This window comes from Choloepus didactylus, chromosome 5 (assembly GCF_015220235.1).
Source record: "Choloepus didactylus isolate mChoDid1 chromosome 5, mChoDid1.pri, whole genome shotgun sequence".
NCBI classification, from domain to species: domain Eukaryota; kingdom Metazoa; phylum Chordata; class Mammalia; order Pilosa; family Megalonychidae; genus Choloepus; species Choloepus didactylus.
Genome location: NC_051311.1, coordinates 51,575,526 through 51,592,463, shown reverse-complemented (window position 1 = coordinate 51,592,463; position 16,938 = coordinate 51,575,526). Strand labels below are relative to the sequence as shown.

Below are 16,938 nucleotides of genomic sequence, written 5' to 3'. Positions count from 1 at the left end.
CATGAACACAGAATAACTATCCACCTGTTGAGGTCCTGTTTGATTTCTTTTAGTCAAGTTTATAATTTTCTGTGTAGAGGTCTTTTACATCCTTGGTTAAGTTTATTTCTAGGTACTTGATTTTTTTAGTTGCTATTGTTAATGGAATTTTTTTCTTGATTGACTCTTCAGCTAGGTAATCACTAGTGTATAGGAACATTACGGACTTATGTGCATTAATCTTATATTCCGAGACTGGACTGCATATGCTGAGGCACATTTCAGATCTGCTTGGTAAACCTGGTGTAACATCATGCTGGCTGCAAGGTTTATGTGTCTCCAGACACTGCCTTCCATGGTCTTCCATCCAAGCTTTCACTGGGCTTCCCCTGGTCTCAGGAATTCCATCACAAAGAATCAATGGCTCTTAACATCTAGAAGGGAAATGCCAGCAGGACAAGAATTGGGTTCCGGCATGGGGAAACTGGCCAAGAACTCCAAGATGCAGCATTGGAGCCATTGATAGAAAAAATATTTTAAATTGATCATATGGGAAGATGGTTTGTTGCTGGAGGAGCTGCTGCTGGTCTTGAAGCATTGTGCTACTATGGCTTGGGAATGTCTGATGAGATTGGAGCTATTGAAAAGGGTGTAATTTGGCCTCAGTATGTGAAGAATAGAATTCATTCTACCTATAAGTACTTAGCAGGAAGTATTGGTTTAATAGCTTTGTCTGCCTTGGTGGTGAGCAGATCTCCTATCCTCATGAACTTCATGATGAGAGGCTCTTGGGTGACAATCGGTGCAACCTTTGTGACCATGATTGGAACTGGAATGCTGGTACGATCGATACCCTGTGACCAGAGTCCTGGCCCAAAGCATCTTGCTTGGTTGTTACATTCTAGTGTGATGGGTGTAGTGGTGGCTTCTCTGGTGATTCTCTGGGGACCTCTTCTCATCCGAGCTGCTTGGTACACAGCTGGCATTGTGGGCAGCCTCTCCACTGTGGCCATGTGTGCTCCCAGCGAGAAGTTTATGAACATGGGCACACCCCTGGGAGTGGGCCTGGGTCTCGTGTTTGTGTCCTCACTGGGATCTATGTTTCTTCCACCTACCACAGTGGCTGGTTCCACTCTGTATTCAGTGGCGATTTACGGTGGATTGGTTTTCTTCAGCATGTTCCTCCTATATGACACCCGGGAAGTAATCAGGCATGCTGAAGTAGCACCGTTATATGGAAGTCAAAAATACGATCCCATCAATTCAATGATGGCAGTCTACATGGATACTTTGAATATATTTATGCAAGTTTCCATTATGCTAGCAACTGGAGACAACAGAAAGAAATGAAAGGACTTCACTTCTGGCTTATCTAATACATCAGACATCTTGCTTGTTTAATAGGGGCAGATATTCATTAAATAGTTTGCACAGGCAGCTTACACTGAAGTTTAGAAGATAAGAGCATGTCAACATGTTTAAAATATTCCAGTATAATGTGAAGCTTCAGGTCTGCTTTTCTTCTGGAGTAGTTCTCTTCCAAATAAGCACACACATTTCCAGTAATCATGTTTGAGTTATTAAAAATGTTTTAATGAATATGAAAACTAAGGTGGTGTTATCAACATTCAAGTATTTTATCTATTTTTAAGTTTATTTGGTTAAATAAAAATCAGCAAACTTGTGTTAACCTGCCTATTTTTGGATTGCAGAGTAGTATAAGTAATGTCATAAATGACATAGAAGTTTGGTAAAGGGACCAGAAGAGAAGGGTCACTGCAGTTTCTCTTTGAATACTTAGGACTCAGAACTTGTGTAAATGGTGGCTAGCCAGTGAGAGTTATTTGGTTATTTGGAAACAAGCAAGTTATCACCGTTTTCATTCTGCTGAACTTGGCGGCAGCAGAAATCGTAAGACAGAGAGGGTGTTGCAGTCTCCCACACTCCTCGGTGCCCTCTTTACGAGGGAGATGTGGTCAGTCTGGCCTCTTAATTATTGTTACAGGAATCCAGAATGTTAATCATGGAGCACCCCTAATATATATATATATGTAAATTTTTACTTTTGGATTCCTGGAATAAAATATTCTTAAAATTAGCAAGATAATATATGCAAAGCATGAAGTTTGTTGCATATTCAGATATACCATAATGTGTTTATAGTTGTTGGATTTTTTTTGCCTGTTTATTGAAATGTGTAATAGAATACATGCTTACCTCTCTCATCTCTTCAGGGTTGATCACAAAACATTTATCTTAAGCCTTCATTACAAAAGCCTATTGGTGGCTTACACTTGAGAACATGGAAGCAGTTTTTCTTCTAAGACTATTGATTTCTTGGTTTCCTTTCCAATTAAGCATGAAAAAGCAAGGCAAAACGAGTTCTGTCTTTCTAACTCTATCAGTAAAAAATGGAATGGGGAAACTGCTGCCTTAGGGTTTCTCCTAGCAACATTTTCCTTCTGCATAGATCATTATTTAACTTTCTTGTGACATTTGTAAATTTTTTGATACAGAGGAGTTATTTTTGGAAGTCTTTAATGAGTGAAATAAGTCTGTGTGATTGTTGAGATGATTGCTATTTTGACAAATATTTATTACAGTAATCCAGAAATAACTATTCTAACCATCTCAAATTATATAGGATGCTTACTTCTGAAATAAAGTTCTAGCCAGAAAAAAAAAAAATCTTGTATCCTACCACTTTGCTGAATTTGTTTATTAGCAAAAGTAGTTTGTCATCATTTCTCAGGATTTTCCAAATATAAAATCATCATATTATCTACAAATAATGGCAGTTTTACTTCTTCCTTTCTAATTTGGATACCTTTTATTTCTTTGTCTTGAGGAATTCCTCTGGCTGGAACTTGTAGCACAGTGTTGAATAATAGTGGTGATAGTGGGCATCCTTGTCTTGTTCCTGATCTTAGGGGGAAGGCTTTCAGTCTCTCGCTGTAGTGTACTAGGCTGGCTGTGGGTTTTTCAAATATGCCCTTTATCATATTGAGGAAGTTTCCCTTGATTCCTGCCTTTTGAAGTGTTTATATAAAAAAAAAATGTTGCTGAATTTTGTTGAATGCTTTTTCAGTGTCCGTTGGGATGATTATTCGATTTTTCCCTTTTGATTTATTAATGTGTTGTATTACATTGATTTTCTTATGTTGAACCACTCTTGCATGCATACAATGAACCCCACTTGGTTGTGTGTGATTCTTTTAATGTGCCTTTGGATTCGCTTTGGAAGTATTTTGTTGAGAATTGTTGCAACTATATTCATTAGGGAGATAGGCCAGTAGTTTTCTTTCTTGTAGTATCTTTATCTGGTTTTGGTATTAGAGTGATGTTAGCTTTATAAAATGAGTTAGGCAACATTCTGTTTTCTTCAGTTTTTTGAAGGAGTTTGAGCAAGAGTGGGTCAGTTCTTTTTGGAAAGTTTGGTAAAATTCCCTGTGAAGCTTTCTGGCCCTGGGCTTTTATTTGTAGGAAGATTTTTGATGACTGATTGGATCTCCTTACTTGTGATTGGTTTGTTGACGTCTTCTGTTTTTTCTCGGGTCAGTTTAGCTTGTTCTTCTGTTTCCAGGAAATTGTCCATTTCCTCTAAGTTGTCTAATTTGTTGGCATACAGTTGTTCATAGTATCTTCTTGTGATTTTTAAAATTTCTTCGGGATAACAGTAATGTCCTCCCTCTAATTTCTAATTTTGTTTATTTGGGTCTTCTCTCTTTTAGACTTTGTCAGTCTAGCTAAAGGTTTGTCAATCTTGTTGCTCTTCTCAAAGAACCAACTTCTGGTTTTATTTATTCTCTCTTTTGTTTTTTTGTTCTCCAGAGTATTTATTTCTGCTTTAATCTTTCTTTTTTCTTTTCTTCTCCTTGCTTTAGGGAAAGTTTGGTTATCATTCTCTAGCTTCCTCAGTTGTTCAGCTAGGTCTTTGGTTTTAGCTTTCTACTTTTTTAATTTATGTATTTAGAGGTATAAATTTCCCTCTCTGCACTACCTTCACCGCATCCTATAAGTTTTGATATGTTGTGTTCCTCGTTTTCATTCATCTCTAGATATTTACCTATTTCTCTTGCAATTTCTTCTTTGACCCAGTGATTGTTTAGGAGTGTATTGTTTCACCTCCACATATTTGTGAATGTTCTGGTTCTTTGGTGGTTATTGATTTCTAGTTGCATTCCATTATGGTCAGAGAATGTGCTTTGAATAATTTCAGACTTTTTAAATTTATTGAGACTTGTTTCGTGCCCCAGCATATGATTTATCCTGGAGAATGTTCCATGCATGCTAGAGAAGAATGTGTATCCTGATAATTTGGGATGTCACGATCTATATATGTCTGCTATGTCTGATTGATTTATCACATTGTTTAGGTTCTCAGTTTCCTTATTGGTCCTCTGTCTAGTTGTTCTATCTATAGAAGAGAGTGGTCCATTCAAGTTTCTCACTATTATTGTAGGAACATCTTTTGCTCCCTTCAGTTTAGCCAATGTTTGTCTCATGTACTTTGGAACTCCTTGATTGGATAATAACATAATATTATCCATAATAACATTTATGATTGTTATTTCTTCTTTGTGGATTGTCCTTTTTATTAATGTATAGTGTCCTTTGTCTTTTTTGACGTCTTGGCATTTAAAGTCTATTTTTTTCTGCTATTAGTATACTCCCCCTGCTTTCTTTTGGCTGCAGCTTGTGTGGAATATTTTTTCATCCTTTCACTTTCAGTCTCTTTGTGTCACAGGGTCTAAGATGAGTCTTTTGTAAACAGCGTATTGATGGATCATACCTTTTAATCCATTCTGCCAGTCTGTATCTTTTAATTGGGGAATTTAATCCATTCACATTCAAAGTTATTACTGTGAATGAAATTCTTGAATCTATCATCTTATCCTTTGGTTTTTATTTTTCACATCTATTTCCGCCTCATCCTCTTTTTTACCTTTAAGTTACCATTACTAATACTCTTTAGTTCTGTGCCCTTCTCCAAACATTTCTTTCCTTTCTTTTTTTTTCCCAGCCAGTAGAACTCCCTTTAGTTTTTCTTGCTGGACAGGTCTCTTGTTAACAGATTCTCTCAGTATTTGTTTGTGAAAAATTTTAAATCTCCCTCATTTTTGAAGGACAGCGTTACAGTATAAAGAATTCTTGAATGGCAGTTTTCCTCTTTAAGAATCTTAAATATGTTACAACACTGCCTTCTTGCCTCAGTGGTGCCCACTGAGTAGTCAGTACTTACTCTTATGTGGTTTGGTTTCCCTTGTATGTGGTGTATCTCTGCTGTTTTGTTGCTTTCAGAACTTTCTCCTTCTCTTCAGCATTTGACAATCTGATTGATATATGTCTCGGAGTGAGTCTATTTGGATTTATTCTATTTGAAATTCATTAGGCTTCTTTGATTTGCACATTTATGTCTTTATAAGGGGTGGGAAGTTTTTCCCAACTATATCTTCAACTACTCCTCTTCCTAGCCCTTTTCTCTTCTCCTTCTGGGACACCAATGATTCTTATATTGGTGTGCTCCATGTTCTCATTCATTTTCCTAAGTCCATTTCACGGTTTTGGTTTTTCCACCATTTTTTCATTTGTAAGTTCGCGTTCAATTGGTCTGTCCCCTAGTTTACTTATTCTTTCTTCTGCCTCTTCAAATCTGTTGTGTGCCTCCAGAATATTTTTAATTTTATCTACAGTACCTTTTATTTCCATAATATCTGCTATTTTTAAATTTACACTTTCAAATTCTTCTTTATTCTCCTCTAGTGTCTTCTTGATGTCCTTTATGTCTTTAGTCATGCCATCAAAGTTGTTTGGGGGGTTTATATGTACTTCTTTGATAAATTGCTCTAAGTTCTGTGTCTCTTCCATCTGTTTAATTCGGTTTTTGGCTTATCCATATCTTCTTGGATCTTCATATGCTTTGTGATTTTCTGTTGACATTGCAGCATTTGCTTATTTTTTAAGGTTATTTTGGGAAATGCAGGATTATATGACTATTTATATAGAATTTGGCAGAGCCACAGCTTCCTGGAGTGCACTTTTCTTGTCTTCCCAGCAGAAGATGCTTTTGAGCCATCTCTTAATCCTCTAACCAGCTCCCCCACTACGCCTATATGCTGGGCGGGGTTCAAACCTGGTGGAAATCCAATCAGCACACCAGGAGGGGCTCCTGATGCTTCCATGTGGCACCCTCACCTATCCCAACCTCTTGTCTTGTGCACCTCCTGCTTCTGTGGAGGAAGAGTAAATGTGGTCAACATAGGTCCACCGTTTCCCAAGTTGCTTCACAGGTGCTCCTGGTGGCTGGGCTGAGAAGGATTTTATCCCCAGCTGATTGCTGAGATGGGTACCCAGGAGTAGGAGCTGCTCCCTTCCCTGCTTGGTGGCTGGTTCATAGCTGTCAGTCGCTGTTGGAGGTCCCGGCTGAATAAAGTCACCCCATCCTTTCAGAAGCAGTGTCTTCACTTTTTCATCCAAGTCCCCACCATGTATTTTAGAGGTCCCTCTGTGGCTGCTCACACCCTGGATAGAACCACTGTCCTGGGCATTTTCTATCTTTTCTCTAGTTTCTTTCAAGGAGGAGAAGTTTGCTCTGCCTCACCTATTCTGCCATCTTCCTGGAAGTTTGTGAATGTTATATTTTTGTCCCCCCCCCCAAAAAAAAAATTAATAAATAGGTGGAGGGTGCAATTTACAAATGTCATTAAATTAAGGACCTTGAGGTGGGTAGATTATCCTGGATTATCCCATGGATCCTAAATGCAGTTCCTCAGAAGAAGGTGGCAGAGGGAGATTTTACACACACACACTGTGAAAGGCAAAGTTAAGAGGGAACAGAAAGATTTGAAAATGCTGGTCTTGAAGATTGGCGTGTTGCAACCACAAGCCAAGGTATGCTGGTAGCCACCTCCGGAAAAGGCAAGGATTAAATTCTCTCCTGGAGCTTCCAGAGGAAGCACAGTCCTGCTGACACCTTGATTTCAGACCATTGATACTGATCTAGCCTCCAGAACTGAGAGAGTAAATTTCTGTTGTTTAAGACACCAAGCTTGCAGTAATTTGTTACAGCTGCTGCAGGAAACTAATACAGTATCTCTCAAATTGCCTTGTTTGACTTTCGATCACAAGTAATGTCGTATTCTACTGATCTAAAGTACTTTGGTTTTTCTCATAGATTTTCATCTCAAAGTAATTGTTAATTGTGAGTTTTATTAACAGTCTTGCGTTTCTCTAGGCTGCCAAAGTTTTTGATGAAGAAGGAAGGAAAAAATTCTTTACACAGGATATGAATAATATTCTTCTGGAGTAAGTAATTTTCTTCTTTGATTAAAAACCTTAAACATTATTTTGTTTATTTAAAATTATGGTAGGTCTTTGAGCTACAGATGTCAAGTGGTTGCCTAATCTCCTGCATTAGCTCTTCTCTTTCAGCTTGACAGCATGTATGATTAATATTTGTTTATCCACAGAATTAGGCTTCTGCATATCATGGCTCTCAAGTATCACTTAAGATAGTCAAACTTCCTATATTATATCTGCCAGAGCAAGTGGCCACTGTACAGATTGAATATTGATCTAGATTTAAGTATCTTTTATGTTGCCATATGTGAAAATACCTTTCTGGGAGACTCAGCATGTTTATGATGTAATTTTCTATCTACTTTCATTATTCAGGCTGTAAAAAATAATTCCATTGCCATCTAGTGAGGTCAATTATAATTCATACAAATGTTTATAGCCAAATGGAAAGTATGGTGTAGTGAAGATTTATGGTTGCAGGGTGGGATGAGGCAATGTAGAGAAAACAAAAGTTAGATTGGGAAGGAGAGAGTGAAGGTTGATACGTGGTGTACAATTTTGCACTCTTGGTTGTTGTTTCATCCTAATAAAGCTGTGGGTTCTCAGGTTGTGACCAAATAAGCTGTACCTAAACCTCTTGGCTCCAAGATTTTGCCCATTTGTCACAGTAACTGAGAATATAATTGGCTGCAAGCAGAACTGGGCAAAAAAGAAGTGATCTTGGAGAAAGCAGCAAGTTTTATTCCTCTCTGATGAAAATAGCCTATGTATACTCTTGGTGGTTCAGGAGCATCTTATAGAAAGAAACAGGAAAGCAGTATTTCTGGTCCTATGGTCACTGTGGTCACTGTATTTTTTTTTTTTTTTTTTTTGTAATATAATTTTATTGAAATATATTCACATACCATACAATCATCCAAAGTGTACAACAGTTGTTCAGAGTTTCATCATATAGTTGTGCATTCAACACCACAGTCAATTTTTGAACATTTTCATCACTCCAAAAAATAAAAAATGAAAAAAAATAAGAATAAAAATAAAAGAGAAACACTCAAAGCATCCCATACCCCTCCTCCCCCCTCATTTACTTTTTTTTAATTGAAATGTATTCACATATCATACAGTCATCCAGAATGTAAAACAGTTGTTCACAGTATCATATAGTTGTGCATTCTTTGCCATAATTTTTGAACATTTTAATTATTCCAAAAAATAAAAATAAGAATAAAAATAAAAGTTGAAAGAACACTCAAAATGTCCCACACCCCCCTACTCTATATTATTCATTTACTTTTTGTCCCCACTTTTTTACTTTAAAAACATTAAAAAATGTTTTTAGTCCCCGTGGCTATATGAAACATATATCCTAATAAGCTACTAGCAAAGGAGTTTCTTGTTCCTGTTCTTCATTTTAGCCAGGGATTTTCAGATTGATTCTGTCTCTCTGGAAGCAAGGCAGATACTTCCCATCTGTCCCATCTGTTTTTTTTTACCCAGTTCCCTATTAAACTCCATACTCCATAAACATTATAATCATTAGTCATCAGCACTGTCCCAAATTTCATAATCAGGGATCTGAGTAGCTCTTCTTCTGTCCTTTACTGGAATCTCTTAGTTCTTGGAGTTTCTATTTTATTTTCAACCAGCTTTCAATAATAGTGTTAGCTTCTTAGAAGGCCTCCTACCCAGAGTCTAGACTTTTATTAAAGATCTAACCACATACTGTTATCTCACCAAATGTTTTTATGCGGAACCTATGACCATAGTGATTGGTTTTCAAATGAGCCTCTGCATTCAACTTTCTGGTTCTCACAGGTCTTAAATATCTCACCATTTAAAATTTTTCGTTTGGTGTCTGTAACACCAAGAATTTTCTTGCCAATTTGTGAGAGGTATTTAAGTTATCTGCACCTTCTCCTATAATTGAATGTGGTGATTTGAACTCAGGTTTTTGCCAAGTGTCCTAGTTTGGTCTTGGCCTTCTAATGAACATCTCTTCTCATCTTTCTACAGTAGCAGCTGCTAGGTATAATGTCTTCTATCTTGAGAGGAACCTCAGTTATTTATTATTAAGCTAGTCCCGCTGAGAATATAATGGCTGTTAAAACTCGTTTCCTCTTTTTTTAATTGCTATTAGGCTAAATATTTAACAGCTTAAAAGTTTTCTTCCTCAAAACCTAATGTATAAATGGAAATTAGGAACTGCAGAATCTGAATAATTTGAACGAGCTATCAAGTATCTAGTTTGTGCAGTGTAGGTACAGTAAGGGAAACAAGGATGAATAATAGTCTGTGTATGAAGTCAGAGAGCCTTTATCTCTTCTGAAGCTGCAATTTTTTCAGACACCTCTAAGGAAAAAAAAATTTTAAGAATTCTCTGGTCATTTGGGACTGACACCTAATATAGCCATTGCATGGAGTAGGTGGGTATCTTTGAAGAAATTAGCTTTCAGTTAATAATGGGATTCCAGTGCTTTATCCTGTCACCAAAAAATTATTTGGCAGATTGTTTGTAATTGTATAAACTGTACTCTTAAACTAGACTCATAGAATATGTTCCATAGCGTTACTGTTTGTTGCATTTTTTAATTTGTTATTTGTTTTTCATGAAAAACACTGTCGAGGAAACCATGGAATAATAAAATAAGAAAAAAAATCACTGCCTTTGCCTTCTTGCCTATGTGATGCTACCTAAAGGAAATTCTATACTGTTTTTTGTTGTTGTTGTTTGTCAGCATTGAGTTACAGCTACAGGAATTAGGCCCTGTTATGCGTAGTGGTGTCTATTCCCATCTTGAAGCTTTTGTGCCATGTAATAAAGAAACGCTGGTAAAACGTCTAAAGAAGTTACATCTCAATGTCCAGGTAAGAGAAACAATTATAATATCTGCATTTGGGGTTGTATAACCTGTAATGAGACTAGTTTCTGTTTGGGGTCTTCGCACATTTAGTGTTTTATAGTCATAGTATATGTATTTTGTTGTATTGTATGTGTTTAATAAATATTTATGCATTTAATAATTTATCTGTTAAAGGCATGATGGATCCCCTGAAAATAATTACTTTTTCAACAGTTGATAAGTTTAGATGAGAAATAATTTTTCTACAACATAGATCCTTGGACTAGTAAATTAATCTGTTACACAACTGATCAACTTTGCTCCCAGCACATGATTTAATATATTTATAACTCAGTTTTCTTATTCTTGAAATGTATAAACATACCCCATACTTGTTCATATTGACGTTATGAAGACCAGTGGACTCACAGAATTGAATGTAAACTTAAAGATTATTTATCCATATTATACTTGAATTTTCTCTACTACAGTCCCTCTAAGTGATTGTCCAAATTTGAGTGCTTCCATTGGTCAGGAACTTAGTTTGTTACGATACCACGAAGTTCTTCAGTGCATTGAGCCAAAAGATGCAGGTTTTTCCCACTCATTGGTCCTGGTTTCACCTTTGGGTCCATTCCCAAATCTAATCACTTTTCTACTTCATGACTTTTCTTATTTTTGAAAACATTTGTTATGCTCCTGTTTGGCCTTATGTGAAATGGTTTTCAGTGCCATTACTGTCTTGATTACTCTTCTTTTAATGAATCTGTTTGTCAGAACAGTTTTATATTTATATAAAATATATATCTAGCAAGTAATAGAAAATAACTTGAATGCAGTTTAAGGCAAAAAGGGAAAATTTTTCTATGAATGAGGGTATTTCATGGAATTTAAGAGCAAGAATGCAAACAGGAAGGGATGGGAACTGATAATTAGGATTAATTCTCTTTCTGCCTCTTTCCCTGTCTCATTTTATGCATAGAAGATTACTTTATTCCCAAGGTTTTATATCACAGAAAAGACACAGAGAGACTGAATCAGCTCTCCAAATTCTTTGGGGACAGAATCTGATTATGCCATCTTGGGTCAACCCAATCTTTTCTGGCCAGAGGGTAGAGACAGCACAAACATGGCTAAGATCCACCATGGTGGGGATGGGGAAATAAGTGTGGTACCCTGGATCAATATAAATGTAGGTTTGTTGGTTTGAGCTGATAAGCATAGAATCCTTTATTATAGGTATTGTATACTTCTGTTAATAAAATACTTGTTTTGAATTGGGAAGCTATCGTGTCTTAATTCAAAGCAAGTTATGAACAAATGAAATTTACTTGAGGTCTCAGATTTTGTGCCTGTGCCTGGTTCCTTCACACATTGACTTTTGGAGGCTACTGCTGTAAGTTCAAATGACAAAAATGAGGAGCCAATAAAAAAGAACTAGGAGTAAGAAAACTTTTTGCCGATAAAATATTTTCTAAGGAACATTTCAGGTTTAGTGTTTGGAGTTTAGTGTCCCTACTGGCTATGAAGGAAGACATTTAATCTTACTTTTCTTGATATAGTTTTATCACTTATGTTTGTATTTTATCACTTACAGGTACATATATATAAACATTATACTGTTTAGTTTTGCATGTTTTTGAGCTTCATATACACGAAGTCATACTGTCTTTTCTTCTACAGCTTCCTTTTTAACACCAAACATAACATACCTCATATTTAACTGTGTTATTACATGTAGGGGACATCTATTCATTTACTGCTATGTATACAGGTTTCCTGTATGAATATATCTCAATTTATTTATTTATTCTACTGTTGATGCCTGTTTACAGGCAAAAAAGTCTCAGCTGCATATAATTCTTAAAAAGTGATCATCCAGGAATTGTGGTATTAGATGTTCTTCTTTTTTGAAATGAGATCTTATAGCAGACACTGTCATATGTGCTATAATATTTATTAATAGGTATACATGGAGTAGGTTAAAATGCTTATTAGTAATAATATTTAGGTTCTCTTTTTATTAATAAATTTGTAAAACAGACTTGCCGTAGCAAGATTGTTGTATTCTAAAAAACCTCATCTTACCAAAAAACACATTTTAGAAACAATTGTTTCAGTGAAGAAGAGCAAGGTTAGGGATTGGAGAATTTTATACTTGCAATTTTTCTGCACCTATGATAGTAATGAAGGTATGTTTTAAATATATAATATATATATATATATATATATATGTATGTATATATATATATATAGTTATTTGCAACATAACTATTATAAATTGATTGAGTAAAGCTGTCAGAAACAAAGTTATTTGTTTTTCCTTTTGCCCTGAACCCACATGATGGATAAGTCTCCTAGTTTCCTTTTTTACTTTGGCCTTGACCTTGCATTTTTGCTTACAGCATAAGTCACAATTACTAACAGTAAATGAGAAACACACTGTTGGTACTTACCCAAGCTATATTATGTATTCTTGTGTTCCAGAGCAGTATTTCTTGCAGTATTGGCTCCCCATCGTAATGAGAATTAACTAGTAGTAGTCTGCAGAGTGTAGATTTTATTCTCTGTTTAATCATTTTTATTACAATTAGAGTGTCCATATAATTTGTTGATCAAACATGGGACATTTTTAAGAATGTAAAGGGGCACATTAGTAATTATGATTGGGCAACAGGCAAAAACTGAGATTCTCCTTGACTAACTGGAAATATGGTCATACTAATTATATCTAGTTTGCATTATGAAAACTCAGTACTGTAGAGTAAATGTCCATATTTAAATATGCTAGCATTTCAAATATATAATCAGTATCTAAAACTTAAATTTCATCTTTTGAAGATCGGCTTGCAGAATAAATTTTGTAAATATGTTTGAGAAAACTTTTAGTATGTTTTTTTCTCAGGATGATCGTTTGAGAGAACCTCTGCAAAAACTGAAACTGGCTGTTAGCAATGTTATGCCTGAACAACTGTTTAAATACCAGGAGGACTGCCAAGCTCGAAGTCAAGCAAAGTGTGCCAAGTATGTACCTCTTTTATTTGGACTGGCTCTTTCATTTGAGAAATACATTTAGCTGTAAGGGATTGGTCTTAGGTGGCCCTCATCACCAAGTAGAAATCCAGATTCACCACTGAAATGGTATAATTAAATATTTTAAATGACATGTCACTGCCCACTCTGTTGCTTTGGTATCAAAGGTGATAAAAGATGTCTGTTGATTTAATGTATGGCTGTGATCAAAGCAAGAGCTGATCATAGTCAGAAATTTCACATTTTGACCACAGATATTTTCTGAAATAAAAGTGGAGTCTTCATTACAAAATACGATGTGGAAAGGTAGCTTGCCTTATTTTACTCTGTCTTTTGGGTTAACATCTAGTTAAGCAATTCAACAAGTGTTTATGGAGCATATTATAGGCACTGTTGGGTTTTATGCTTCATAAAATGTTTTTCATTTTTAGGTTGCAAACAGATGAAGAACGAGAAAAGAATGGATCTGAGGAAGATGATGATGAAAAACCAGGGAAACGTGTCATAGGACCAAGAAAGAAATTCCACTGGAATGACACCATTAGGTAAGATTTACCTAAGCCTTCACTTAACTAAATAGATAATGCAGAAATAAGATTTCTCATAAAAATAACCTATGGTAAATGGAAGACTTGATTGGAAGCTACCAAAGGTTATTATGATAGAAAAATAAGATTAATTTGACCCTGGAGTGCTTTTTATTTTGATATACTTTTTATAAGCTAATCTTCTAATTACTTATTAAGTCATACTTGTTTCTGAAGATGGAGTAGTGAATGTACTTGTATAATTCAGCCATTTTTCTTACCAGTGTTTCTATACTCCAAGCAGAGTGTATAGTTGTAGGACTTTCAGTGTTTGGTGTCTTGGCTAAATGTATCAGAGGAAATTATTTCATGTTAAGAATTTGACTGTGGTGTAATGAATGATATATGTTAGAATTATTTATCTTCATGTAATTTTCTGAATTCTAAAGATAATATATATTATTGCTGTCAGATGTATGTGCTTTTAAAAATCTATTTAAAACTTAATTTTCTACAATTTTGCAGACCGTATTTATATATAAATATATTTTTAAATCTGTTTAGAACTTTGTTATGCAACCTTGTTGAAATCAAATTGGGATGCTATGAGTTAGAGCCAAATAAAAGCCAGTCTGCTGAGGATTATCTTAAATCCTTTATGGAGACAGAGGTGAAACCATTATGGCCTAAGGGCTGGATGCAGGCAAGGTAAGAAATGTGACATCTTAGATTTTATTTTACTTTCTTATTATTGCTATTATTAAAATATACATTCACACAAGTGTATGTTATATTCATTTTGCTAAGAACTCTTGTTGCAGCCCAAGAGGGTCATGCCAGTCCAGAGGTCAAAGAAGACAATGAGCATTTTCTGACACATGACCTTTTATTCAGGGCTTACTTACAGGGTGAGAAGTTGTGGAGAGATGATGACGACTCTCTCAGGCGGGGCAGGCATCGCATTCCCAGGGAAGACGACCCGAGCGATGCAAAAAGGGCAGAAAGCCTTTTATAAGGGTTTAAGACAAAGGCCCGTCCTAAGGGTGGGGAGAGCATAGATGCAGGAATAGGTCATTCTGACCTGGGGGGTGGTGCAGGAAGGACTAGAATAACACTTGAACAATTAAATTTTGCTCTTTTTGGGAGACTAAGAGCCTCTCACTTCCTGCCTGCTTGCATAAAGTTACATTTTTAAGGTCAATTGACCCTTTTTGTCTTTACTGGCTTAGAAAGACAATAGATGAAACATTTAGCTGCCTAGGTCATGCAGACTGCTGTGCACCAAAGATCTGCAGGTCTGTTTTGCTCAGGCCACGGGTTGCTACAATTCTATGCAGCTATTTCAGATTATTTCTGCTTTGAAAATTTAAGTGCTTAAAAAACAAAACAGTCATGTGGACATAGAAGTATACATAAAGGTGATTTTTACTGACCACCTCTTCTTTTTTCATTCAGAATTTGCTAGTAGAGAAAAAGGGAGAGAGGGAAGAATGTTGTGAACTTTGGGAAGGGAACTTCATATGGGCAACATGAAGATAAGGAACTGAATGTAAGATTGAGAACATAGGAAAAGAGATAAGCCTTAAGTTCCGTTGACAATAGTTAATGTAGAGTGGTATCTCAAAAAACTAAAGTAGCCCTATTTAAAGTCTAGAGTTTTAAGTAAAGAATGTTAAAATTAATAAACTTGGGTTTTTCAGCCTGTCATCTAAAAGTGTTCTGATCACTTTAAAACTTAAACTGTTAAAAGGTTTAAATAAATAGAGATGATATAAAATTCCCCATAAAATAGGGGAATTTACTGTATCATTACTAGTTTTATTTAGTAAATAAGTGAGTAATAGCATATTGAAAATCAAATGATAAAAAATTGTCATAACCATGTTATCTGCCATTAAAATACGTCTTTAATTTTTCTAGAATGCTTTTTAAGGAAAGTCGGAGTGTTCATAATCATCTTACTTCTGCTCTGTGAGTAAATGCAGACTCCAGATTTCTGTATTTGTTTTCATTCATTTTATGTGTTTTTGTAAATAAGATATCATTTGTTAAATGTTGCTTGAAATAAGACTTAAACGTACATTTAGTAGTTTCCATTTTACTGTCATCTTTTGAAAAAATCATTTTGAGTGTTGACTGTTTGATTGTTAGAACACATTAATCTATTGAAGTAGTTCTCACGCTATTCTCCAAAAACCTGTTGAATCCATAATGTGGTACATATTGGCCTAGGATCCTGGCAGTGGGGAGCCGTGTGAACAGGAAGGATCAGGTTGTTTTCCTTTGTTTCTTGTTCTTCTACGCTCCGGTTTTTTGGGTCCTTTCTCTCCACTTCTTTATTTCATTTTATTTATTTTTTAACTATTATTTTGTGTTTTTTCCGTGCCGCTTAATGACTATCTACATAGATGATCTCTAGCCTCCTGCTGCCCTAACCTTTCAAAGAGAGTTCCATATTCTTACCTACCCCACTTTGTCCCCCAAAGTGCTTTTATTCCACAAAAGTACTTTTTATGTCCTTTCTTCTGTTCAAAACTGAATGTTTGCTTAGTGATGTGGTTACTCTTAAGTTCCCGACAGTGAAAAAGGCGAGTTTTTTGGAGGTTGCATTTTTGAGTGAATAATGGTCAATTCCACAAGAGTTTTATTTTAATCTACAAGTTAGGGCTACTTCTGCAGCCCACAAATGAGGTACTAAAGTTTACTAAAATATAAAATTAGCAAGTTACTGAGAATTTACTGAGCACTCTAATTTGGTATTCTACTAAGAGGTCTGGCTAACGTCTGTTTTTACATCATTACAAAATTCCTCTTCTACTTGTATACAGTCATAACAGTTGGAAGTTTTTACAGTGTTTCGGGAAGACACTTTGTTAGAATGTTATCAGGGAGGCATTGAGTTGGTTGTAGTTTTCAGTTCTTGCTATTTTTTTTAATATAAATTTTAGGTATTTTGGCTTTGTACATTATAGGTTTACTGTGCTGCAGGTGGCTTAGTCATTCTTAAAACATATTTATTTGTGTCAATAGTATTCTATCCTATAATTTCCCTATAATTCTAAAACCGTATGTGTTACAATTCGGTTATTAGTAATGCATACCTTTAATTCTGAATCAGATGTACTCTCAATTTTTTTTAACAGCTTCATTATTTTTCTAACTTTGCTTTGTTTTATACCAGAAAGTAGGAATCTATGGGATAGGTGACTCATGTCTTTTGCCCAAGTGACCTTTTTCAAAAAACGTTTGAAAATTACTGC

At 35.5% G+C, this 16,938-nt stretch overlaps 1 protein-coding gene and 1 pseudogene across 1 annotated transcript in view; both read left to right on the top strand.

Moving 5' to 3' along the window:
• Window positions 1–16,938, top strand: part of UBN2 (ubinuclein 2) — a 98,773-nt gene that overhangs the window by 58,099 nt on the left and 23,736 nt on the right. The window contains exons 7-12 of the mRNA XM_037836060.1: window positions 7,214–7,284; window positions 10,014–10,143; window positions 13,024–13,142; window positions 13,583–13,696; window positions 14,243–14,386; window positions 15,599–15,649. Coding sequence (XP_037691988.1) covers window positions 7,214–7,284; window positions 10,014–10,143; window positions 13,024–13,142; window positions 13,583–13,696; window positions 14,243–14,386; window positions 15,599–15,649 — 629 coding nt within the window. The remainder of the gene's footprint in view (window positions 1–7,213; window positions 7,285–10,013; window positions 10,144–13,023; window positions 13,143–13,582; window positions 13,697–14,242; window positions 14,387–15,598; window positions 15,650–16,938) is intronic.
• On the top strand, window positions 110–1,685 carry LOC119534034 (annotated as a pseudogene).